The sequence below is a fragment of the Danio rerio genome, chromosome 23 (assembly GCF_049306965.1).
Source record: "Danio rerio strain Tuebingen ecotype United States chromosome 23, GRCz12tu, whole genome shotgun sequence".
Taxonomy (NCBI): Eukaryota; Metazoa; Chordata; class Actinopteri; order Cypriniformes; family Danionidae; genus Danio; species Danio rerio.
This window is the reverse complement of record NC_133198.1, coordinates 6,166,169-6,193,444: the sequence shown is the minus strand read 5'-3', so window position 1 is coordinate 6,193,444 and position 27,276 is coordinate 6,166,169. Positions and strand designations below refer to the sequence as shown.

Genomic DNA, 27,276 nt, shown 5'->3' with positions numbered 1-27,276 from the left:
AAATGTGTGTAAATGCATTAAATGGGACTCATTTACACAAATAAGTTCCCCCAGTTTGTGTCATTTACATTCTTAAACTCTATTGGTAGACATTCAATTAGTACACACACACAGACACAGTTGAGAGAGAGAGAGAGAGAGAGAGAGAGAGAGAGAGAGAGAGAGAGAGAGAGAGAGAGAGAGAAAGTGAGTAAGACTTACGGTTATTGGAGTCTGTCATTTTGAAAAACAAGTCATTTTCTGTGGGATCTTTTTTCTCTACTGAAAAGAAGAAAAGATAAAGAAAAACAACATGCAAAGTGTTATTAAAATGTAATTAAAAAACACATGTTTAATGTGTCAAATGCAGTCATGTTTACATTTTGGCTAACAAACAAAACAAAAAATAAGAAACAGAAACAGACAAAACAAAATGAATACCCTCTTGATGAAACAGAAGTTGTATAACTGCCGGGCTAGTGTGAGCCACATCTTTTTTGTACCCTCACAAAATCTGTTGTGCCGGAGTTTGAGAGTTCTGTTCGTTCATTATAGAGCAGTTCAGTTAGCATGTGTAAGAATGTTTTTTTTTTTTTTTTTTTTTTTTTTTTTTTTTTTTTTTTTTTTTTTGCCAAATGACTAAAAGTTATCTGTATGATGGTAAAAAACTGTACATTTCTAGTCAAACCATCCTTCTGCAATCTTATACCAAAAACCGAAATAAGGGCAGTAATAATAGCTGTGGGAGAGCAATGCTATTGTGTGATTGCATTGTATTGCAATATGGAGCAATTAAGTGTTGATGTTACATCAAAAATAATTTACAAATACTTGAAAATAACCTGATTTAATGACAATATTTATTTATGGTTACAACTGAATTAGTTATAAATAACTGTATAAAATGATAAAATATAAAATGATTAAAACATGTGATAATAATTGTACCCAGCTTAAATGTAAAACAAAGTTACCAAAGTGAGAAGGAGAGACAAGGAGAGGGAGAGAGAGACAAAGAGAGTAAGTATGCCTTTAAAGAAAGCCTGATAACAGTAGAGTCGGAGAAAATAGACTCCAGAGCAGGAGAGGAGCAAAGCGGGAAAAGAGACAGAGCCAAGTTTAACATATATATTCTGTATCTTTCTTGACCATGTGACCAAAGCCCAAATACTAAGACATTTAAACTGACCAATCAACATGTGACCACATCGTAAAACCCTCAAAGTCCACACACCAGGCTCTCATCTTATCAGTATCTGCCTTTGGTGAAAAAGACATGTTTTGATATACCTGTCAACATTGGGATGTGAATATAAGGGATATACCCACCATAATAAGGGTCACCCCCAAATTACTCATTTGGAGCTGTTTCATTGTAAACAAACAGTTAAATGGTCAGTAATATGTTTTATTATTATTATTATTATTTACAAAAGAAAACAATAAATAGTATACATTAGCAGCAAATACATTAACAAACAGTTCAGCTTATTAAAACTAATAGCTATTATAATGAAATAGAATCAAGTTTTCAAATCTCATTAGCCGTTTCTTCACTGTATAACTTACATATTCTGATTAAAGAGCAATAAATGAATCTCTTATTTAGTACGATTTTTTCATTTGATTACATTAAATAATAGAGGTGTCACTTTACAAATGCATACAACGTTATTAACGCTCATTTAGGACGAAATTAGTTGTGTTTAAAAAAAACAAGAAAAAAAAAACAAGATCGACATCTTTAGATGTTATTATTAATAATAGTGTTATTATAATATGTTATTATAATAACAGTGTATATGTCTGTTCAAACACACAGGTAAAAAAAAAAAAAAAAAAAAAAAAAACAGGCTTTCGCTCCGCTTCAAATCGCGTGTACAGAATCAGTTTGAGAAGCAGCGTCTATTTATCACTATGGATCGCATCAACTGACAGTCATGAAGTGCTATGTGACTGTTTTGAGGATTACAAATGAAGGGGAGACGACATCTGTAATAAAAAGGAAAGGGAATCCCAAATTTTTATATTTATTTTTAAAGTGTTTTCATGCCTAAACAAAGCGAAAGCACAGAAGAGTCCTTCATTTAATAGGGTTGCCCAACGAGTTAAAATGAGGCATACTCTTTTTTTTCACACGGGGCTATGAAGTTTTGTATTTTGTTTTTATTAATAATAAAAACCTTCATTTCAAAACAACATGGTGTTTTTACTTGTGGTATCCTTGACTAACACTTTTTATTTGTTAGATGATCTGAAACGTTAAAGAAAAATTTAAAAAATCACAGAGGAGAAACACTTTTTTTATACCACTGTATGTGTGGACAGAAAATGTCATATATAGAGTGGAGGAACATCAATGGTTTGTACACAAAAACCCGGAAGCAAGTTAGCGTTTTAGCAGTTTCGGTTCCCTCGTCCCAAAGTCTATGTTTTTTTTCAATGGGATTTCAGTTAAATCACTTAAGGTTTGTGGCTTCCACAAACTCAAGATACTTCACGTTTTATTCTATGACATAAAACACAGCAGTTACAGCACACTCTTGATTTTTTCATTCGGTTACGCTTCTTTAAAAGGACGGTTGTCATCAAGTTCCATAATGAGACTACAGGCGGTGTCGAAGACATTATATGTGACTGAGCTGAACTGTTCTGGATCGCTACTCCTTTGTGTTGGGCATTTGGATTTGTCTTGTATGTAAGTATTTTCATAAATAGTATTTTATAATTTGTAGTGTTTTTCTAATTGGGAATTCAGATAAGTTGTAGATCAGGGGTGGCCAACCCTGTTCCCGGAAAGCCACCTTCCTGCAGATTTCAGTTGCAACCCATATCAATCACACCTGCCTGTAATTATCACGTGGTGTTCAGATCCAAATTAATTGGTTCAGGTGTGTTTGATGTACCGCATGTTCTCCCTGCCTTCGCGTGGGTTTCCTCCGGGTGCTCCGGTTTCCCCCACAGCCCAAAGACATGCAGTACAGGTGAATTGGGTAGACTAAATTGTCCGTAGTGTATGAGTGTGTGTGAATGAGTGTTTGTGGATGTTTCCCAGAGGTGGGTTGCGGCTGGAAGGGCATCCGCTGCGTAAAAATGTGCTAGATAAGTTGGCAGTTTATTCCGCTGTGGTGACCCCAGATTAATATAGGGACTAAGCCGACAAGAAAATGAATTATTATTATTATCATCATCATCATAATCATTATAATATTCACATCCCACAAGAGATAAAAGCTGCCTGCATGTAAAAACAATACATTTTAGGAAAAGAAATAAAAATTAAAAACCTTGCCACATGGCCAATCCACCCTTGGACAGAAGGCTGAGTAATTTAACAGCAAACTATCATTTTTGGCTGTGGATTATCCTTTTAATAAGCCTAAATTCAGAAGGAAATGTGTTATTTTTTTATTTGTACCTGGTTTACGCATAAATTTCAGAGCAATGCATCCAAGGATCAGGATTAAAATACAGCAGACAAGACATCCAGAGATGGCCAGCAGTATTTGTCTCTTGAATACTGTATTAATGAGAGAAAGGCATACAATTAGATTTACCTACAGTATGCTGTTAAATAAACGTTTCCTTTAAACATTTTATAAAATAAGCACACTTTCACACAAGCTCACAATCAATACATTAAAAAATTACTAAAGGCACATAAAAAATTCCTTCAATTGGTCTAAACATAGCCTAATCGGCTGAATTTAGGCTTAAACACATTTTAAGGTTTTATTTTTTATTTTTTAAGCATAAATTATCACATTTTTTATGATTATTTCGATTGATTCATTCTTATGGCTTTTTACACCAATAATTCAGTACTATATGCTGTATGAAAGAGCATTGACAATAATAAATATAATAAAAATACTTAGCAAATATTCCCATAACTCACTTAAATTATTGGCCACAAGGACATTACTTTCAGCAGTGAAATGTGGTCTCTCCGTCCTTACTCCTTTGCATTTGAACTCACTTTTAATTCTTTCTTCGGTTCCTAACACTGTCAGTGTTTCTGATTCTGAGAAATTGAGCATCTTTTCATTCTCATACCAGGTGTAGTTCCACTCTCTGCCATCGGAGATCTCACACTTGAGGGTCATTTCACCCTTCATGATGTCATCCAGTTTAGTCGTAAATTCCAGTTTGGGAACTGAAAGAGCTTAAAGCAAAGTGTTATTTTACTTTTTTAAATAGTTCTTTATAAAGCCAGCTCTCTGGATCCTCTTTAAAAGCTTCACTCAAAAATTAAATAATTATTAATAATATCAGGGGAAAATAAACAAGCAGCATTGCATTTTGACATTTTGATAAATCTGAAGAAATGAATTACAGAAAAATGTGTTTGAAATAATTATAAAAATAACATTGTTTTCATGTTAATATAACAGATTGTTAGTTTTAGCAATGAGATGCTGCTTTTAACTTAAACAGATTTTTCAATAACAACACCTACCATGAACTGTTAACTGTTGTGTTTTGCTTTTTGCAGTTTCCACCGGCCTATCCTTCAGCTTAGCTTGGCATTCATATTCCCCGCCATGACTGGACTGAACTGAGAGTGTGAGAGTGTTTCCTTTTATGTATGTCCCATCATTGGATACAATTTCCTTTGAACCCTTGAACCACCTAAAGCTCCAGTTTTCCAATTCATTCATAGACGGTACATTCAAACATTGCATAGACATTTTTTCACCAATATATGCTTCAGCCCATTCTGACTGGATGTGTGGTCCAGGTCGCTCTAAAGGGTAAAAAGGAGAAAATTAACCAAAATCCCAAGTTGAATGCAGTCAAATGAATAAAAAAGGATTATTAGATGTGTGGCTTGACTGTTTCTTGTTTAAAAAATCATTTAGTATGAGGGGAAAAAATAATCTAATTTTTTAGCTTTTTCTTTTGCATTTGCACATTCAGAAATCTCTTCTAAAACAATTATTGGGCATGTAGACGTATTTTATCAATTCATGCATTTCCTGGGATGAGATGTTGGAAAGTTAATGAACAAACAGTGGAAAGAATATTCCACAAAAAAAATGAACATGAAGTAAATTGTGGACTCACTTTGAACTTGCACTTCTAGCGTCTCACTGTCCACTGAGAAGTCTCCTCTCTTTGCTTTGCAGAGATATCCACTTGTGTCAGAGACTGATGCTGAGCTGATAGCCAAGGAATTGGTATTTATTTGCTTTGAATCTGTGACTTTATACCAGCTGTACTTCCAACCAACACCAGTCATATTACAGTCAAGCTGGATTTTCTCCCCAGTGTAGAAGGGCTTGAACCACTGATGTTTTATGATGTTTAGTTTTGGTGTCGTACCTAAGATTTACAGTGACAGAATTAGAGTTAAAAGGTACTTTTCAGATTGCATAAACCTTTGATGTGCATTTGCAGCATATTTCCTGAGAATAAGTGAATTATTGTGCTGATGATATTTGGCATTGAAAGCCCAGGAGTAGATAGGAAACTGACATGAACCATATGATGCAAGTAGTGGTCGACCGATATGGGTTTTTGAAGGGTGATGCCAATATCTTTGAAAGCAGGGTGACCAATGGCCAACATTTTCATTAGTTCATTTATTTTTTTTCGACTGAGTCCCTTTATTTATAAGGGATTGCCACAGCGGAGTGAACCGCCAACTTACCCAGCACATATTTTACACAGTGGATGCTTTTTCAGCTGCAACCCAGTACTGGGAAACATCCATACACACTCATTCACACACATACACGACATCCAATTTGGGCTATTGAATTCAAACTCCACACAGAAATGCCAACTGGCCCAGATGGTACTCAAACCAATGACCTTCTGGCTGTGAGGCGACTGAGCCACTGTGTTTTCCCTGATGCCATTTTTATTTATTTTATAATTAAATTGGAATTCGATTAAAACGTAATTACTTTTAAAATCATTTGAACGTGGATGTTTTTTTGCATTATCCTATAACATAAAAAAAGAAATAAAAATATATAACTATATATATATATACACATTATGATAACCAAACATTAGCCCAAGTTTTTGTTAGTAAAACTAATGCAATTTGTAAAGTAATATGAGCCACCACAGTCGTTTAAAATTAAATTGCATGCTGTTCATTTTGTTTGCATGTTTATGGTATATTTACAGTATAATAAAGTAATTCACTGTCTGAGCCACCACATTTGGGCATGCTATGAGTGCACTGTGAGATCAGTAATAGCTGACAGGTCTGTAATTTTCTTTTATTTTTTTTTTTGTGCAGTTGTTTATTAAACGCACTGCATATGGATCCATCTCTGTCAGCGTATTTATTACAGTAACAAAAGTTGTTCAGCGCCTATTTTATACACAGCACATGACAAAAATGACATGAATATGAGAGTGGGCAAATGCATAAAGCACAGAATATTTAAAAACTATGGAATGATAAAGTATTGTTCACCTTTATTACTATTAAAAGCAATGGTTATAATACTTTTGTATACATTTTTATGAATTTATATAATAATTATAACTATTTAAACAGACTTCTATCCATATTACACATATCTGAAAGATGACGGCAAGCAAAAGAGAGAATGTGAGCACATTGTGTTTAGACGCTGCCCACTCTCAGCATCAAAATTAAATTCTCACCTCAAACTCATCAGCCAAATATAAAAACATATTAGACTATTCCAATATTAGAAAAATGACAAATAATAGACGTAATATCTACCATGACGATATATCGGTTGAGTACAAGGCACAAGCCATTGCAAATGCAACATCTTTGTTAAAGAACACTTCATACAATTTACTTATATATCACAGAATATCATATGCAAAAGTAGATTTTCTGTACTTGCCATTAATATGAAGCTTCAACTCTTCACTTTTTCTTTCAGTCACTGATTTTCTCGTCAGATGTTTTCTTACACAGCTGTACACTCCTGAATGATTCACGTTTGCTGAGCTGATTGAAAGAGTGTTACCAGATAAAGAAATGTCTTCTTCGTTCGGATACTGCCATTCATAGCCCCATTCACCTGAATCTTTGTCAACTGAACACTTCAGAGTGACTTTTTCAGTTTGGTAAAAGGATTTCCATTCAGACCCTATTGACAGTTTTGGCTGAGGTGGTTCTGCAAAGATAAACAGAAGAACGGTGAGATAATACCCATCCTAATGTGAAAAGTGAACTCAGAAGCATTTGCAGAATGTCATCAAAGACATTCACAGATGACATTTACTATTATTATTATTATTATTATTATTATTATTATTATTATTATTATTATTATTATCATATTTTACTGTTATTTTTTAATGTGTATTGCAAAACCAACATTTAATAGTTCAATCATTCATTCAATTTCTTTTCGGCTTATTAATCAGGGGTCGCCACAGCAGAATAAACCACCAACGCAGTGGATGCCCTACCAGCTGAATCCCATCTCTGGGAAACATCCATACACTAAAGACAATTTAGCCTACCCAATTCACCTGTACCACATGGGTTTGGGCTGTGGGGGAAACCAAATGCGGAGAAACACCAAATGACCCAGCCAAGGCTTGAACCAGTCACCATCTTGCTGTGAGGTGACAGCACTACCTACTGTGCCACTGCAAATTAATAGTTCTATTAAATACATTCTAATGTTAAAAAATCAGCTCTTCAGATGTAATCATCAGCTACAGTAGCAATAAATATGAGCGCAATGAAGGCGTTACTAAACAAGTGGTTATGTTAACCAAAAGATGTATTAAATACTGGAGTAATGACGTTGTTTAGGAGTGATGTGAAAATCTGATGGCTTTCCAACTTGACATATTACCCTAATGGTGGTTTTGTTTTTAGTGATGTTTAGATATTGATTAAAAATAGTTCTGCTGGATAATACGCAGCAATACAATTCTAAACTGAAAATGCCTGTCAGAGGCTACACTGTAAAGTTGACAACACAAAACACTTTGAATGATTTTTACTCTCAGGTCCACTATAAAACACACATATCTGTGCAAAAAGGCATCCTATAATATTCTGCTTTCCATCAGTCTCAAATTAGGACATTATTAAATTACAACCTTAATTTTATTTGTAAATATACATCCTTTTCTGTCATTCAGACCTGCAACACATTCCAAAAAAAAAAAAGTAGGGACTGAAGCAATTTAGGGATAGTAGTCAGGTAAATTAGTTAAATAATTTAGTGATTTAAAACAGGTGATGTCAACAGATGATAATTATTAGTGTAAACAACAGGTGTAATTATGCTTTGGTACAAAAGCTGCATCCAATAAAGCTCTAGTCCTTTAGGAGTAAAGCTGGGCCAAGAATCGCCAGTTTGCCAACAAATGCATAAGACAATTATTGTAATGTTCCTCAAAGAAAGATAGGAAGACCTTTGGATATTTCACCTTCAACAGTGCATAACATCATTAAAAGTTTCAAGAAATCTAGAGAAATGTCAGTGCGTAAAGAACAAGGATGCAAGCCTAAGCTAAACAACCATGACATCTGATCCATTAGGCGGCACTGCATCAAGAATCCTCATTCATCTAAAACAGGGATGCCCAGACTCGGTCCTGGAAGGTCAGTGTCCTATAGTTTACTTCCAACCCCAATCAGACACAGCTGGCCTAGCTAATCAAGCTCTTACTAGGCAGTCTAGAAACACCCTTGCGGGTGTGTTGAAGCAAGTTGGAGCTAAGATCTGCAGGACACCGGCCCTCCAGGACAGAGTTTGGACACCCCTGATCACTCTATGGGCTCAACACTACTTTGGCAAACCTTTATCATGTAGCTCAATAGGCAATTACATCCACAAATGCCAGTTAAAACAGTACTGTGCCATAAGGATGCCCTATGTTAACAGTGTCTAGAGAAGATGTCGACTTTGCTGGGCTTGGAGGCATCTGGGATTGACCATCAAACAGTGAAAACATGTACTGTGGTCAGATGAATCAGCATTTCAAGTATTTTGTGGGGAAAAATGGATGCCATGTGCTCCAGACCAAAAAAGAAAAAGATCATCCAGACTGTTACCAGCAACAAGTACAAAAGCCAGAGTCTGTCATGGTATGGGGTTGTGTCAGTGCCCTTGCACTTCTGTGATGGCACCATTAATGTTGAAAAGTACATAGAGATTTTGGAGCACAATATTTTTTCCAGGGAAGCCCATGCATATTTCAACAAGACAATGCAAAACCACATTCTGCACAGATTACACAGTTCTGGCTGCAGAGAAAGAGGATACAGGTACTTTACAGGCCTGTCTGCAGTCCCGACCTGTCTCCAATAGAGAATCTGTGGCTCATTTTGAGGCAACAAAATGTGACAACAAAGACCGGGTACTTTTGCCCACTTAGGACTTGTTTGCAGGAAAAATGGAACGAAATGACAAAAAAAAAAAAAAAAACATCTCCATTAAACAGAATTTTGAAGAAAATGTAAAAGAATTCAAATTTAACAGAAGGGCTAATAATTCTGACTTCAACTGTATTCCTGATTATTACATGCTCATATTTAGAGCTTTTTAAAGCCAGATTCAAGATTTTCAGATTGTTGTCTCATCTAAATCTCAAATATTGTCCTATCCAAACAATCCATACAGTACATCAATGGAAAGAATATTTATTCTGCTTTCAGACGATGCATAAATCTAAATTCAGGGACATTTTGGACAGTTCAGGAAAATAAAGAACCAGCTAAAAAGGATGATTCGTTAACATTTATTGGTATGACTGCTTGACACAAAAATAACTTCTAAAATATTTACAAGTAAAAATGTATTTCAGTCATAGAACACTGTGCATGCAACTGAACAACAAGGAGCTACTGAATAAACCTAATTCGGTCATGTAATTACATGTTGTTATGCATAGCTTAATAGATTATTGTTCATTAATAATATAAAAAGGTACCTAACACTCTTGAGTCTGTCATTTACAATAACACAGTTTCAGATTGTTCCAAAGCAACTTACATCAAGTGATAGTTTTAAAGGAACTTGTCTGAGGCATTTCATACTTAGTAAATGAACAGTGAAAATACAGTACTCACGTAGAACTTCCACATCTAACGTCTCACTGTTAACTGAGAAGTCTCCTCTCTTTGCTTTGCAGAGATATCCACTGGTGTCAGAGACTGATGCTGAGCCGATAGTCAAGGCTGAATTTGTGTTCATTTGCTTTGATTCTTTGACATTATGCCAGCTGTACTTCCAACCAGTACCATTCATACTACAGTCAAGCTGGATTTCTTCTCCGGTGTAGAAGGGCTTAAACCATTGATTTTTTCTGATGTCTGGTTTTGGTGTCACACCTAAGATTTACAGTGGCAGAATTAGAGATAAAGGAAATAAAGTGAATTATTGTGGCCAATGATATCTGGTACTGTAAGCTGGAGCAGATGGGAAACCAACAAGAAGCACTATAGACCGGTGAAAGACAATGCAATATCTTTGTCAGTGACCAAATGACAGTGCTTGCAAGTACAGTTTTTTAAATTTATTATTGATTGATCAGTTTTACTTGCCTGCAACTTGAAGCTGCAGTTTTTCACTTTCTATCGTAGTCACTGGTTTTCTCGTCTGATGTATTCCTTTGCAGGTGTAGAATCCTGAATGAATCGCTTTTGCTGAGCTTATTGTGAGTGTTTTACCAGATAAAGAAACATCGTCTTTATCTTTAGGAAGCTGCGTTGCATCTTTGAGCCATTCATAGCTCCATTCATTTGAATCTCCATCAACTGAACACTTCAGAGTCACTTTTTCAGTTTGGTAAAAGGATTTCCATTCAGACTCAATTGACAATTTCGGTTGAGGTGGTTCTGCACAGATAAACAGAGGAACAATATAACAGAACTGGACATTTTCTGACTTGATGTCTTAGGTTAAGGGTGCGCAAACTCAGTCCTTGAGGGCTGGGATTCTGCAGAATTTAGCTTAAACTTGACTCTACACAACTAATGAAGTTTCTATTATTCAATTCAATTCAATTTAGCTTTATTTGTATAGCGCTTTTACAATGGAGATTGTGTCAAAGCAGCTTCACATAAATGGTCATAGTAGCTGGAACAGTGTGGTTCAGGTTTTAGTGTTTAAGTTCAGTTCAGTTCAGTTTAGCTCAGTTCAGTGTGATTTAATCATTACTGAGAGTTCAAACACTGAAGAGCCAATTCATCGATGCGTAACTCTACCAATCCTGAACCATGCGAGGCAGTGCTCATTAGAGACTGATTAGCTAGTACAAGTGTGTCTAATTGTAATTGGAGCTAAAACTTTGCAGGACACCAGCCCTCCAGGAATGAGTTTGGGCACCCCTGGTCTAGATTAATGGTTCTCAACATGTGGGATGTGGATCACCTAGTGGGCTGTAATGGTATTGCAAGTGGGCCACCAGCTGTTATTCATAGAAATTACACTGCTAACATGTGTATGTGTGTCTTGTATTTGTTTCTAACACAGATGTTGCGCTGAAGCAAGCCAAAAGGTAACTTTAAGCATTTATTCAAATCATTGGCAGTTTACAGTGCATCAAGTATTCACAGCGCTTTACTTTTCCACATTTTTTTTTTTTTTGTTACAGCCTTAATACAAAATGAAGTAAATTCATTTATGTCCTCAAAATTCTACACACAATGCCCCTAAAGGACAATGGGATATTTTAAACTGTCACATAAAAAAAATAATAATAATAAAAAACTGAAAAATCACATGTACATTACATTGCTATTAATATTAATATTAATAGCAACCTGCACATATATTCATATATTGTTACATATACACTGGTAATCATGTTCATCTATCCCTGTACATATATTCATATATTGTAACATATACACTTGTAATCATGTTTATCTATCTGCACACTACTGAATATTAATAGCAACCTGCACATATATTCATATATTGTAAATCTGTTCATAGCTTATCCAACCTGTATATAATGTTCATAGTACATCCATCCCATCTGTAAATATCACCATAGTTTTCTATAACTGCACTTTATAACTTATTCCTGTATCCTGCACTTGCTGCTATTGCACTGCTGGTTAGACCTAAACTGCATTTTGTTGCATTGTACTTGTACATGTGTAATGACAATAAAGTTGAATCATCTAATCTACATAAGTATTCACAGCCTTTGCTTAATACTTTGTTGATGCACCTTTGGTGGTGAGCTTTGGATCATTGTGCTGCTGGAAAATGAACCGTCGCCCCAGTCTGAGATCAAGAGCACTCTGAAGAAAGTTTTCATTCAGGATGTCTCTGTACATTGCCGCATTCAAATTCCGCTCTATCCTGACTAGTCTTCCAGTTCCTGCTGCTGAAAGACATCCCTGGTGCCTGGTTTTCTCTAAATGTAATGCCTGGCATTCACTCCAAAGAGTTCAATTTTAGGCTCATCAGACCAGAGAATTTTATATCTTATGGTCTGAGAGTCTTATGGTTGTATCTTTTGGCTGCACAGATGGTTGCCCTTCTGTAGGGTTCTCCTCTCTCCACAGAAGAATGCTGGAGCTCAGACAGTCTGGCCATTGGGTTATTGATCACCCCCCCCCCTGACTAAGGCCATTCTCCCCTGATCACTCAGCTTAGATGGCCGACCAGCACTAGCAAGAGTCCTGGTGGTTATAAACATCTTCCACTTACGGATGATGGAGGCCACTGTGCTCATTGGAACTTTCAGAGCAGCAGAATTTTTTCTGTAACCTTCCCCAGCCTTGTGCCTTGAGACAATCCCGTCTCGCAGATCTACAGACAATCCCTTTGTCTTCATGCTTGGTTTGAGCTTTGACATGCACTGTCAACTCTGGGAACTTATAGACAGGTGTTTGCCTTTTCAAATCATGTCCAATCAACTGAATTTACTGCTGCTGAAACATCTCAAGAATGATCAGAGGAAACAGAATGGATCTGAGCTGTGAATACTTATGTACATGTGATTTTTCAGATTTTTTTATTTTTAATAAATTTGCAACAATTTCAAACAAATGTTGTTTTAACATTGTCATTATGGGGTATATGTGTATAGAATTTTGAAGAAATAAATTAATTTATTTTTCCAGAGATGGGTTGCAGCTGGAAGGGCATCCGCAGCTTACAGCATATGCTGGATAAGTTGGTGGTTCATTCTGCTGTGGTAACCCCAGATTAATAAAGGGACTAAGCCGAAAAAGAAAATGAATGAATGAATAAATGAATTTAATCAATTTTGGAATAAGGCTGTAACAAAAAAATTGGAAAAAGTAAAGCGCTGTGAATACTTTCTGGATGCACTATATTCAGTAAAGACTTTCAACTGAGTAAGTTACACAGGTGCCATAAATAAAATATGGTGGCAAATCCCACCCAATCATGTTGAAATTCTTGTTTTTCTGATCAAGAACATTTGAAGCAATATAAATTCACATGCCAATTGCTGCCACCAGTGTGCTACAGAGTGCTTAAGCTTACTAAGACCATCAGTTTTAACTATCACTGAGTGGAGTTTCTACTCTTTCTTTACAAAGTCCATGACACAGTTGTAAATAAGCTGGCAACTTTTACATATTCCTTGAACTAAAAGATTCATTTTCTTCTCCAAAGACATACATGTTTATTACGTTTCATCAAATCAGCCATTTAACACTGCTAAGAAACTGAGTGTATCCTTGTTTGATGGTTGCAAATTAAATCAGTACATACAAAGAAGTAATTCCCAGACACTACGTTTGTAGAATTTATACGTTAAGCATGGTTATATTTTAAGAATTTTCATTTCATCACATCTGTATCATTTTGTTTTTAGCTCAACACAATTAACAGGGTTAAAATAAAAGGTAGAGCGCTATAGCTTACCATGAATGTTGATTGTAACAGAATCACTCTCTGGAGTTTCTACTCTCCCCTGAAGAATTCCTTTGCATTTATAAACTCCAGAATCATCTTTTGTTGCAGATCGGATATCTAATTGTGATTTAGCTTCTTGTAGCTTCTCTTCACCTTTAAACCATTGATAATTCCAGTGCTCTGTGCGGCCTGGAATTTCACACTTCAGACTGACCGTTTCGGATGTGTAGACTTCTGTGTATGTTGGTTTAGACAGCGTTGGTGTTGGGATGGCTACATATGGTTAACAAATAATAAAATTAGAATATTTATGAGTTAATAATTGTTTTTAATCAAATCTGAATAATTATCAACCCAAAATTAAGATTTAAATAAGGTAGAATGCTTACCATTAATGTTAACTGTAACAGAATTACTGTCTGAAGTCTCTACTCTCCCTTGAAGATTTCCTTTGCATTTATAAGTTCCAGAATGATCAGTTTTTGCCGACTGGATATCTAATTTGGATGTAGTTTCTTGTAGCTTCTCTCCACCTTTAAACCATTGATAATTCCAGTGCTCTGTGCTGCCTTGAATCTCACACTTCAGTCTGACCTTTTCAGTTGTGTAGAGTTCTGTGTATGTTGGTTTAGACAGCATTGGTGTTGGGATGGCTACATATGGTAAACATAATTAAAATTAGAATATTTATAAATGAATAGTTGTTTTTAGTCACATCTGAATAATTAATAGTTAACACAATTTAAGGATTAATATAATGTAGAATGCTTACTGTGAATGTTAACTCTAACAGAATTACTGTCTGAAGTTTCTACTCTCCCTTGAAGATTTCCTTTGCATTTATAATCTCCAGAATGATCAGTTTTTGCTGACTGGATATCTAATTTGGATGTAGTTTCTTGTAGCTTCTCTCCACCTTTAAACCATTGATAAGTCCAGGACTCTGTGCGGCCTTGAATCTCACACTTCAGACTGACCTTTTCAGTTGTGTAGACTTCTTTGTTTGTTGGTTTAGACAGCGTTGGTGTTGGGATGGCTACATATGGTAAACAGATAATTAAAATTAAAATATTTATAAATAAATAGTTGTTTTTAGTCACATCTGAATAATTAATAACACAAAATTAAGGATTTTAATAAGGTAGAATGCTTACCGTGAATGTTAACTTTAACAGAATTACTGTCTGAAGTCTCTACTCTCCCTTGAAGAATTCCTTTGCATTTATAATCTCCAGAATGATCAGTTTTTGCTGACTGGATAACTAATTGGGATGTAGTTTCTTGTAGCTTCTCTCCACTCTTTAACCATTGATAAGTCCAGGACTCTGTGCGGCCTTGAATCTCACACTTCAGACTGACCGTTTCAGATGTGTAGACTTCTGTGTATGTTGGTTTAGACAGCGTTGGTGTTGGGATGGCTACATATGGTAAACAGAAACATTTTAAAAACAATATCCAACACAGCCACACAGAGTCATGGACATGGAAAAGCAAAATGGTCTTGAAATGTACATACACAAGAAGTTACTCTGCAATAAAAACGTATAGTTCAGAACTTTGAAATAAGCTGGCAATTTTTAAATAAGCCTTAGACTAACATATGTCACACATTTGTCTTTTGAGGTAATTAGAAAGGTGGCTGATAAAGCTTAACACACTGCAATTAAAATGAACACATGTGAAAAAAAACACATGTACTTACAAGAAACACCAGCAAAATAGGAAAGATGTTCCTCGATTAGACAGCAAATGTCTTACAAATCCTCACAGTCAGGGCTCTACTTTAACATCCGCCAACCCGCCAAATGCAGGTAGATTTCGGTTGTGACAGGTTAGACACTAGCCACTTTGGCTGACTGAAACTCATTTTTAAACTGCCAGTGCTGGCTCATTGTCGTCACTACAGATTAAGCTGCGGACACACTACAGTTTGAGCTTGCGTGATTGTGATTTCGCTGGTCAGAGTTCACCAAGCTTGAACTTTGCACTGCAGCAACCTGGAAACTTTAAGCATGACCTTGCGTTTCCGGTCTGACGTATTCGCGTGTGTATGAATGGAAGTATACTGGAGGAAAAGCCCAGTGTGACCACAGCTTTAAAAGTCAATTCTCCAATTAATTTTGGACCCTTAACAAGTGGGAGGCATATATGAAAACTGTTGTAATTCCTACAGCGTTCACCTGATTTGGATGTAAATACCCTCAAATTAAAACTCACAGTCTGTGGTTAAAGCACATCTTGTTCATTTAATTTCAAACACATTGTGTTGGTTATTATTATATTAGCTTATTCATATTACCTAAAGCGCATGTCTTTGGACTGTGGGGAAAACCCAGAGCACCCAGAGGAAACCCACGTGAACACGGGGAGAACATGCAAACCCCACACAGAAATGCCAACTGACCCAGCTGGGGCTTGGATCAGTGACCTAAGGCGATTGTGCTACTCACTGTGCCATTGTGACGCCCCAATCTAATTCAATCTAATTAAAAGTGAATGACACTAACACTGTGGTGTTAGAGAGACTAGCAGGGGCCTCTCAACCTGCAGTTTGTGTGGGTCCTAACACCCCAGTATATTGATGGGGACTCTATACTGCTCAGTCAGCGCTGTCTTAATTTGTCATTTGGATGACAAATGTCCTGACTCTCAGTGATCATTATAAATCCCAGGATGTCCTTTAAAAAAAGAGTAGGGGTTTAACCCCCCTCACCCTGGCCAAATGTGGCCACTGGCTGCCTAACCATCCATATATCTTAATTGGCTTCATCACTCCGTCTCCTCTGCACTAATTAGCTGGTGTGTGGTTGGCAGGCTGGCGCAATATAGCTGCCGTCGCGTCATCCAGGTGGATGCTGCACACTGGTGGTCGATGAGGAACCCCCCCCCCCCCCCCCCCCCCACACACCCAAAAAAAAAAAGAAAAAGTGCTTTGAGAGTACACAAAAGCGCTATATAAATGTAAGGAATTACTGTTGTTGTTATTATTATTATAACTAAAGAAAGTTGTATACAGGGTCAACAAAACTACTATTAATCACTTCCTGAGGAATTACTTTCATATTGTAAGTTCTTGTGTGGTCAAAAAGACCAGCTACATGCTGTGAAAACGTTGTAAAATCTGAAGACGATTGGTCACAAAAGACAAAGCTGAACATAAAAATACCCAATAGTATCTGGATGCAGCCTTTATGATGCAAGCTGGGATTGCATCACTCAGCGATGCAATCTCAGACACAATGCACTCAATAGAGTGAGTGACGTCATTGTGACGGGTAGGTTTAGGGGTGGGGTTAGGTGAGAGCATTAAAAAGCATTGGCTGCAGCTCAGATTGCACTGCACCAGGTCTGCATCCAGACCCCTCTCAAAATACCAGGTGGAAACAGTAATGAATCTAGGATGACCACTTACAATCAGATTACCGAAGATGCGTTTAATAGCAGGTAGCCACCAAGGCCAGTAGCCTATGCAAATATTGTAAGCAAGCCTTTGCAACGGACACAGATGTTTACATTCACCTCTAAAAACAGTAACATCTCTTAAAAGCGTGAAATTTCAAACCAAGCTCATTCTGAAAACGTAGTCCCGCGAACGTTTCTGGAGACAGTGGAATACGTCCTGGGGGGTATGTACGGCCGTGTTTATTTTTTTCAAGTAAACGCTGCGGGGCGGTGTGACGATGTTCGCTTTCGTGCTGGCCTTACCTCCTTGTGGAGTGCTTCCCCGCTGCAACCCGTTTGTTCACTCAGCTCACCGTGTACGTCGGCAGGCTCAAGATGCGGAGAGGAGTCAACCACGGCGACCGGTTTCGAGTCCGGGGAAGATCGGTTCCAGCAATCAGGTAAGACAAAAACCGAATCCCAAAAATTAAGTGAACAAGTTTTGTGACAGGGTGATAACGTGGTGAAATCCAAAAACACGGTAGAAAAAAAAAATCGGGGCTTTTATTTTTTTGGACATCTTTTGTAAACTGTTGCTCGGGTTTAGGGAAGCGGGCGGGCGGGTCGATCGGTAAAATTGGTTGGGTTCGGGGAAGGAGGAGGGCGGGTCGGCCGATTGCGCAGTCAATCATCCAGTCAGTCGGACAGCGGCCTCCGGTGGATTCACGCGAGAACAGCGCGGGAGCGAACCGAACTCGCGAGAGGCGTCTAAGGTGCGAAAAAGCGCACAACAGCGGGCTCTCGCGGATTCGCAAAAACAAAAACTGCAGCCGTACGTACCCGCCGGACGTGTTCCGCGGTCTTCAGAAATGTCCGCGGGACTACGTTTCCACAATGAGCCCGGGTTGTAAAATTTACAAGTTACAAACATTTTGGAGCTACAATCTTTCAAATGTAGTAAGATATCCTTAAGACAACCTGGCACACATGTCTGGTATATTGGCCTACAGTGAAATCACGCATGCATTATTTATTATTGAAAAATAATACCAAAATGATATATGATTTTCATTTACCTTGCAGATCTAATGTGTAAGTATCACTTTTATCAGACTCCGAAGATTCCTTTTTCGCCTTGCATTCATAGATTCCACTCGTTTCTGCACTGAAGCTGCCCTCATGATGATTAAGATCAGTCGAGTCCTTGTACCAGTCATACTGTAAAGCCGGTGGTCCATTAGAAACCTGACAGTGCAGAGTGACCGTCTCTGAGCTGTACAGCACTGTGTGGGAAGGATCACGACTTATGCTGGGCTTGGAAATCGAAAGTGGAGGGTCTAGGAAATGAACAATCTTTAGGTTAGATGGGCTGGTGACTCTTTACATTACGAGTGCACTAATATTGTACTTAAATAATGCACAGATAATCAAACATGAATGTGTGACAGTGTGAAAAACTGAATAAATAGTGCATCAAATGAGCATTTTACATGATTCATAGATTAATTAATCAATTCATTGTTTAGTAGTGTGCCATTGTGCTTATGGATTTTGGTCACACTTTACAATAAGGTTCATTAGTTAATGTTAATTAATGCATTTACTAAGATGAACAAACAATGGACAATACATTTACTACTGTATTTGTTCATGTTAGTTAATGAAAATACAGTAGTTCATTGTGAGTTCATGTTAACTGCATTAACTAATGTTAACAAGCATGGACTTGGATGTTAATAATGCATTAGTAAATGTTCAGTTATGATTAATAAATGCTGTAGATGTGTTGTTCATGATTAGTTCATGTTAGTAAATGCATTAACTAATGAACCTTATTGTAAAGTGTTACCTGGATTTTGAACTAGTTAGTCATGATATAAAAATAAATATAAAGCATTAGCTAATGCTTACTTAAAGCAGACAAGTGAACGCTGAAATTGCTTGCATGGATTCGACCCATTGTAATTAACACATCACTATACATTATTAGGTAATACTACATTATTGGTTGCTTAATTGATTATTCATATAACATTTTCATTAACAAATGTTTTAGTTTTCCATCAATTCAGGATTCAGGATTACCTGTGCATTAGTAGCATTATGCAGTAATGTGTATCAGTGACATCGTAATGTGAAGTGTTACCATTGAGCTGGATACACAACTAAATTAAACACGTTATTCATTGACAAAATAGACACTAGAAGTTCACAGAAGCAACCAGAAGCCACCTTTAGTATAACAATAACTTACTTGTATTTTGAGCAGTCACTTGCGTATAGACTGTTGCTAAAATGTAAAACAAAGATATAGTAACATTGTAGACACCAACGATTTGTATGTATTTTCTTTGTATTTATAATCATTAATCCATATCAGATATCCTCCTACCTGTCAAAAGGACGATTATAAAATGTTCCATTTGTGGCTGCAGTCAAAGCTCACGCTTCACTGAACAAAGCTGTTGCGTGTGTTCTCTGCAACAAGTAAAGCTTCCTGTTGAAACCACTTTTAATGTTAACCTGACAGGAAATACTGACGTCGTGTCTTCCATTTCGAATACAAAGCTGAATAAATGATCAGGTTGACTGATCTTTCGGAATCACTAATTTGCAAGTAAAGGATGTTAAGTGAACCCTGTGTGTTTTATTCATGAATTATGTGTGTGAGAGAGACAGCATGCTTGCAATTTTATAACACAAAAATGTTTTTTAGTTTATTTTGTAGATCTGCGTGTTTAATGCAAACAAAAAGTAACAGTAAAGTATACTATTATATTACTGACTGTGTTGTTCTATGTACTGTTTTGATTTCTGTTTGAAGCTGTGAGGGTGTGGTTATGTGCAACATTGTAGCAAAAATGTTGATGAAGGCATTGTGTTATCTGAACTTCCCTTTTCTTTGTTTTATTGATAGTTTTGGATTCAAATGTCCTAAATGCAAAATGTACTTTTGAGGCTCCATTCTTTATTTATTTATTTATTTATTTATTTATTTATTTATTTATTTATTTATTTATTTATTTATTTATTTATTTATTTATTTATTTATTTATTTATCCAAACAGGAAATTCCCATTGAGATACAATATCTCGGTAACACTTTATAATAACTACACACTGTAAATCATTTAATAAGCATTAGCAAATAGTGAATTCATTATCTGTTAAGCATTATCTCAACATTAATAAGCGTTAGTAAGCAGTTTATAACTGCAGTTACACATTCTCTATTCTTGACTTACAAACATATTTAAAATGTGCTTCATAATTGTACTTTCATAGTTAGTTAATGATTAGTTTTTCATTACTAAATAAAGAATCGCATTATTTACAAACAATTTGTATTTAAGAGGAGTTGAGGGGTTTTAGGATCATTCAGAATAAGTTAGTAAATGATTAATAAACGATTGAAATCAACATTAATATGTCTTATTATTCAGGCATATGGTAATGGTTACTACAGTATGTATATTAAGAAATGCTTTACTAACTCAACTTCATCTAGTTTTGTGACCTAATCTAAAATAAAGACAACAAATAAACTACATGGATTTTTAGGTATCAAGGACCTTCAAAACTGCAGCTCAATACTCAAAAAACCTGGTTCAGACCCAACTAAATGTAATAATTTACGACCTATTTCTAATTTAACATATATTTCCAAAATCCTCAAAAGAATTGTAGCAACAGAACTCCAAACCCACATATCTCAGAACAACCTGTATGAACAGTTCCAGTCTGGTTTCTGCCCACTTCACAGCACGTAAACTGCCCTTATTAAAATCACTAATGACCTTCCTACGGCAGCTGATTCTGGGCTAATATCTATTCTCATTCTCCTCGACCTAAGTGCGGCCTTTGACACTATTTGTCACAGCACCTAATCAATAGACTATCTTCTCTTGGCATCACCAATATCCCACTTGACTGGTTCAAATCTTATCTCTCAGGCCACAGCTTATTCAACTCAAATAATTCACTTCTCAGCATTTTACAGTTTCTTCAGGTATACCCCAGGGCTCAGTCCTAGGGCCCCTGCCTTTTACAGTATCATCTAACTCCTTCCACTTGGTAATAATCTCCATAAATAAAACATAGCATTTCATTGCTATGCGGATGACACCCATCTCTCTGCCAAACCCTCTTCTTATTTTTCACCTTCATCCCTATCAGTCTGCTTAGCGGAAATCAAATATTGACTTTCTCAAATTAAATACTGCAAAAACTGAGGTTTTGCTTGTTGCTACCAAATCAACACTCTCTAAAACTGACAGCTTTTCTCTTTCTATTGATGACTGTTCCATTTATCCCTTTAAACAGGTTATTAGTCTGGGTGTCATCCTTGATAGCACCCTATCTTTTGATTCTCACATCAATGACATCGCCTGGTCTGCTCACTTCCACCTTCGCAACATTAACCGACTCCACCTTTCTCTTACCCCATATACCACTGCTGTTCTAGTCCATAGCCTTGTCACATCTCGTTTAGGTTCCTGCAACACCCTTCTCTTTGGTCTTACTCATAAATGCCTCTGTAAGCTTAAGTTAGTCCAGAACTCAGCTGTCCGTATCATCACCAGAACCCCAAGCAAGGTCAAAACAGAGGGACAAGAACATGCAGATAATCCAAAAACATGGTCAGAATAACTAACTAAACTCTAAACCCATTCAAGTATAATTATCTTTCCTTTTAACTGTTTTTGTTTCATTTTCAGTAAAGTGGGTGACATTCTAAATAATGTCAGCTTGAAAATAAACCAGAACTTGATTATATCTCACAGAAGTTGTTATATTCAAACTGTTAAAAGTGGGAAGTCATTTTTAGACCAGTCTTCTGATCTGACATGTGGTGAACCAACATCCTGTGAGCCGAGCCTTTAACAATTATGCTAAAAGGTAGGGCTGCAAAACAAAGTGATGTCAGTAATAGCTGCAAAAATGCTTGGTATTTTAAAAACACAACATTCGTTTTAGATGTGAAGATGAAGCAAGTGTGAGCAAGATAGCCCCGTGACATTTAATAGGAAACAACTTGATAATTCTGTTTTCGTGGATTAATGGGGTTTATTAGGTATGGGTTTGAGTAAAATGTTAACATTGGTTTTGTACAGTAAAGGTCTGAGAACACTCAATCATTTTGACTTACTTCGCCACAGCAGAGTATACTGCTAATTACTCTGGCAAATGTTGTACTGGCAGATGTCCTTCTACCATCAATCCAGGCCTAAGAATAATAATAATAACTAGAACCTAAAGTTCATTGATAAACTTTGAATTTGGCTTGAGAAAGGCAACGTGACTGCGCTAGGACTGGGAATGGCAGTTGGCAGAAAGCACGGCGTTGGTTGCTAAGTGGTTGCTAGGCAGTTGCTAAAACAATTATGGCATTGTTAGGTGGTTGCTAAGCAGTTGCTAAATGGCAATGCTCGTGTACATGTTTGATCAAATGCTAATACTTAGTAGGCATTTCTAGCATATGTTATTGCATTTAGATAATCATTCATAGCATGTAGCTAATCGTTATTAGCACCTGGCTTCCATTATCATTGTTACCATGCATAGTACACAGAAAGTCCCATTTGCTAGCATGAGTTAAACAAGCCAATGCCCAGGTCCCTACAATTTTCTGATGTAGAGATATTGCTATTTTTAAATGGTTGTATTTTTTTGAAAATACAATGCTTAATAAGTGTGAAAGTGATACATGCAAAAATGGCTTGCCATATCAGTAAAAAATATAGTTTAAGTCAAAAATGGCTTGCCATATTTTGAGAAAAATAATGCTTAAAAATTATTTATTGGAAAACTATAAGTCTGATAAACCTTAAAGATATAGCAACAAAATCTAACGCTTCTAAATACAGCTTTTGGCCAAATTTGGGGCTTGTATAATTTTTCTATATGCCCGGATTATAAAAATTTAATATTTAACATTTTTTATTAAAAAAACAATAAGTCTTATAAGCATGGGGAGATATAGCAACAATCTTGAATGTAGAAGGCACATTTTGACCACATTTGGGCCTTGTGGCATGAACGGCCTAGGAGGAGAAACGTTTGTTTTCAAGGACAGAGTAGTATAACAGTATGTTGGCTTTCTCAAGCCAACATAATTCCTTACATTTATATAGCGCTTTTCTGAGCACTCAAAGTACTTTACACACATTGGGGGGAATCTCCTCATCCACCACCAATGTGCAGCATCAACCTGGATGACGCGACGGCAGCCATTTTTCGCCAGACCACACACCAGCTGATTGGTGGAGAGGAGACATTAATGAAGCCAATTGGAATATGGGGTTGGTTAGGAGGCCATGATGGCCAGAGGCCAGTGGGTAGATTTGGCCAGGATGCCAGGGTTAAACCCCTACTCTTTTTCGAAGGACATCCTGGGATTTTTAATGACCACAGAGAGTCGGGACCTCGGTTTAACGTTTCATCCAAAAGATGGCGCTGACTGACCAGTCCCCATCACTATACTGGGGCATTAGGACCCACACAGACTGCAGGTTGAGTGCCCCCTGCTGGCCTCACTAACACCACTTCCGGCAGCAACGTAGCTTTCCCATGTGGTCTCCCATCCAAATACTGACCGGGCACAGCCCTGCTTAGCTTCAGTGGGCGACCATGTGAGAGTTGCAGAGAGTTAGCTGCCGGCTATCTCTCAAGTTAGTGTGTATGTTTGTTTGTGTATTTTTTGAAGGCTATGCTATTGGATTACTGAATAATCTTTGGCATCAATAAAGTATCTATCTACCTAACTAACTAAGGGTGCTTTCCCACCTGCCTTATTTAGTTCGGTTGAATCGCACTAGAGTTCGCTTCCCCTTTGGTACGGTTTGTTTGGGCAGATGTTAATGCAGCAATCGTACTCGAGTGCGCACCAAAAGTGGACCAAATAAGCGTACCGAGACCTGCGTGAAGAGGTGGTCTCGGTATGCTTTCAAACGAACCCTGGAGCGGTTCGTTTGTGGTCTGAATATGATCCGTACTAAAACAGGTCCAACCGCAAAAAGTACTGCGCATTTTGGACTAATTCAGCTGCCGTAGGCCAATGCCCTGTCCATTATAGGATATGGAGGAAAAATATTTGTTGACAGCGCTTTACTAATAGAGAGAGAGAGAGAGGGGAAAACATTACCTGATGGATCGTTGGTAATATTTACTCAAGATGACCATGTCGCAGTTTAGCTAAATTAATTCACCTCTTCTCCTGAAGTGATGAGCGATACATTAAACACTGTTTTCCAGCCGCGGCCGCGCTTCATTTTCGTAATGTATAGTTTGTCTAAAGCAGAGATACAATCAGCCAGCGCAGTCGTCCCTCCAGAGTAAAAGGTTTTGTTTACCTGCGGGAGTTCACTGGCATTTTCCCGAACGTGAATTCTGACCAATCAATAAGCAGTTTAGGAAATATGTTCAACAACATCTGGCCAATGAGAGATGTGGATTTTGTCAGATGACTGCATTTTAGTTTGTTTCAACTGGTTCGGACCAAAGCCAGCAGTGTGGTGTGAAAACGACCCAAAGACGGCAAAAAATGCAACAATGTATCATTTATTACCCTTGGTCCAGACCAAATGAAGCGAACTACAGATGTGAAAGCACCCTTAGAGGAGTTTTAAAAGTTTTTTAAGAAACCAGAAGTTGAGATGACCTATCCTTCTGGAACTGTTGAGGCAGAATTACTTGCAGGGAACACTTGCAGATAGTGAAAGCAATCCCCTTTTGCAGTGGAAGGTACTGTGGCTGACAGCCAATATTTGCAATGTTTTAAGAGCCACGATATCCAGGGTAATGTCCGCATACCACCAAGAAGGATGAACCACAGAAACAACTGTGAGCGCAAAAGGAAGCTGTATAAAAGGGATGTGTGCTAACCTGGATTGTATCCAAACAAAATAAAACCACAGGTTCTGTTTACTGCAGAATTAAAAGTGCACCTCAACTCTCCTGTTTCCACCCAAACTGTTCAACAGGAGCTCCACAGTGTCAATATGCATGGCTGGGCTGCTATAGCCAAACTTTTGATCACTCGTGCGTCAGGAAATATTTTCCTGGCCAGTATTCTACAAGAAGAATGCCTCCAAATCCCTCTGGCAACAGTGCGAGACTTGCATCTGTCATTCCCAAAATCAACTGATGTTGTATTGGCCGCAAAAGGAGGCCCTACACCAGGGATGACCAACCCTGTTCCTGGAGATTCACCTTTCTGTAGATTTCAGTTGCAACCCATATCAAACACACCTGCATGTAATTATCATGTGGTGTTCAGGTCCTAATTAATTGGTTCAGGTGTGTTTGATATGGGTAGCAACTGAAATCTGCAGGAAGGTGGCTCTCTAGGAACAGGGTTGGCCAGCCCTGCCCTACACCATACTAATGAATTGTTGTGGTCTAAAACCAGACAATTCAGTTGTATATAGTGCAGGGGGTATAGGAAGTGCAAGGTGTTAAGGTTGAGATGTCCGTGGCGCAAATAAAGACCCAGGTCCATGTGAGTGTGGAGTGCCGATCGTGGGTAGTTGGAGAAGGTACTAATCTACTTTATACTGTTTTTTTGACTGGTGTAACACAAATGTTTCTTTGATTTTTTTTCCTGTCATAATTATTGCTGTTCTCTAATGTTTATCCCCAAAAATAATTATTATTAATAACCTGATTTTTGATACATCTAATTTATACATGTGGCAAACAGGAATCTATTTCTGTTCATATATACTCCCTGGCCACTTTATTAGGTACACTTGTACCGGGTTGAACACTCTTTTGCCTTCAGAACTGCCTTAATACTTTGTGGAATACATTCAACAAGGTACTGGAAATATTCCTCAGAGGTTTTGATCCATGTTGACATGATAGCATCACTCAGTTGCTGCAGATTTGTCGGCTGCACTGCACTGCTCCATGATGTGAATCTCAATTGGATTGAGATCTGGTGACGGTGGAGGCCATTTGAGTACAGTGAACTCATTGTCATGTTCAAGAAACCGGTCTGAGATGATTTGCACGTTATGACATGGCACTTTTTCCTGCTGGAAGTAGCCATCAGGAGATGGGTAAACTGACATCATGAAGGGATGGACATAGTCATAGATGGGTGTAAATGAGTGTGTATGGATGTTTCCCAGAGATGGGTTGCAGCTGGAAGGGCATCCGCTGCGTAAAACATATGCTGGATGAGTTGGCAGTTCATTCTGCTGTTGCAACCCCAGATTAATTATCACATGCCAAAGTGTGCTAAGTCTATGTCTTGGTTGTTTTATATTTATTTATGCTATGATCAAGATCATTTAGGGAGTAAATAATACTTCAGAATGTATCTGAAATCCCTTAACATCAAGAGCAGCTGATAAGTGTTGTTAGTAACAGGTTTTATCTGAGGTTTATTTGGTGAGGGCGTCAGTTAAAGGCTGTTTACAAATCTATTTAAAACCTGTACATGGGCTGTGAAGACCACATGTCATCTACTTAAATATACCCTTCATGACTATTAGTTCAACCATCTTGCTGGTTTATTACAAACAGACCAGTGCCTACAATATCTGTTTAACACAAAGGCCTGTTTAAAAGCACATTTTAAATATGATTTTACATACAATTTCACATAAAATAAGACTATTTTTGTTTTTGTTTACTGCAAAATATATCTAATTAAAACATGAAAAGCACAGTATGCTAATTTTGTACATTTTATATTGTTGCAAGAACAGTGTGCTTACTGTATTCTCAAGGACAGTGAAAGATTTCATCAGTAAGAAACAGGAACAGACAACTAATACATGCAAGGAATACAAAACTAAAAATTCTATTTTTAGGCCATAACTAACATGGCGCTGTAGCTTTTCTAGAAAAACAGAAAACTATCCTTTGTTTCATGTGTTTTGTTGAGTCTTTGTTGAGAATGCTGAGACTGTGTTATTGTGCACACAACAGCTCATCCTCCAGCACGACTGTAAACATCTACATGAGAAAGAAGAAACGTAACTGTGTCAGACACCAGAAAACCACATTACCCAGAATGCATTTCTAAAGAACACTCCACATTTAAAAATAATAAATACAAAAATAGGCTCATTTTACAAGTATCCGATGTAAC

General features: G+C 37.3%; 2 protein-coding genes and 1 long non-coding RNA gene across 14 annotated transcripts in view; 1 reads left to right on the top strand and 2 right to left on the bottom strand.

Moving 5' to 3' along the window:
- Window positions 1-19,698, bottom strand: part of zmp:0000001139 — a 308,609-nt gene extending 288,911 nt beyond the window's left edge. Inside the window, exons 1-15 of one of the 4 annotated variants that reach the window (XM_068216853.2) lie at window positions 19,567-19,698; window positions 19,429-19,464; window positions 18,251-18,511; window positions 14,948-15,211; window positions 14,566-14,829; window positions 14,183-14,446; window positions 13,803-14,066; window positions 10,493-10,786; window positions 10,019-10,279; window positions 6,822-7,097; window positions 5,047-5,304; window positions 4,439-4,726; window positions 3,878-4,144; window positions 3,398-3,499; window positions 202-261 (exon numbers count right to left, since the gene is read on the bottom strand). In XM_068216853.2, coding sequence (XP_068072954.1) covers window positions 202-261; window positions 3,398-3,499; window positions 3,878-4,144; window positions 4,439-4,726; window positions 5,047-5,304; window positions 6,822-7,097; window positions 10,019-10,279; window positions 10,493-10,786; window positions 13,803-14,066; window positions 14,183-14,446; window positions 14,566-14,829; window positions 14,948-15,211; window positions 18,251-18,511; window positions 19,429-19,464; window positions 19,567-19,597 — 3,190 coding nt within the window. In that variant the 5' untranslated portion in view covers window positions 19,598-19,698. Of the gene's footprint in view, window positions 1-201; window positions 262-3,397; window positions 3,500-3,877; window positions 4,145-4,438; window positions 4,727-5,046; window positions 5,305-6,415; window positions 7,098-10,018; window positions 10,280-10,492; window positions 10,787-13,802; window positions 14,067-14,182; window positions 14,447-14,565; window positions 14,830-14,947; window positions 15,212-15,837; window positions 15,876-18,250; window positions 18,512-19,428; window positions 19,465-19,566 lie in introns of those variants that run through there. The other 3 variants (XM_021469889.3, XR_012398965.1, XM_073939774.1) reach the window with 3 other exon arrangements.
- LOC141380630 (uncharacterized) lies at window positions 2,266-4,565 on the top strand. Its single transcript, XR_012398972.1, has 3 exons — window positions 2,266-2,447; window positions 2,557-2,677; window positions 4,475-4,565. It is a non-coding gene; the product is annotated as an uncharacterized lncRNA (long non-coding RNA).
- A 6,848-nt stretch (window positions 19,699-26,546) lies between the features above and the next one.
- Window positions 26,547-27,276, bottom strand: part of mybpha (myosin binding protein Ha) — a 48,501-nt gene continuing 47,771 nt past the window's right edge. For 7 of the 9 annotated variants that reach the window (XM_017353529.4, XM_017353530.4, XM_073938186.1 and 4 more), the window contains one exon: window positions 26,856-27,140. The gene's annotated coding sequence lies outside the window, so the exon portion shown is untranslated. Of the gene's footprint in view, window positions 27,141-27,276 lie in introns of all 9 variants that reach the window. The other 2 variants (NM_200558.2, NM_001331200.1) reach the window with 1 other exon arrangement.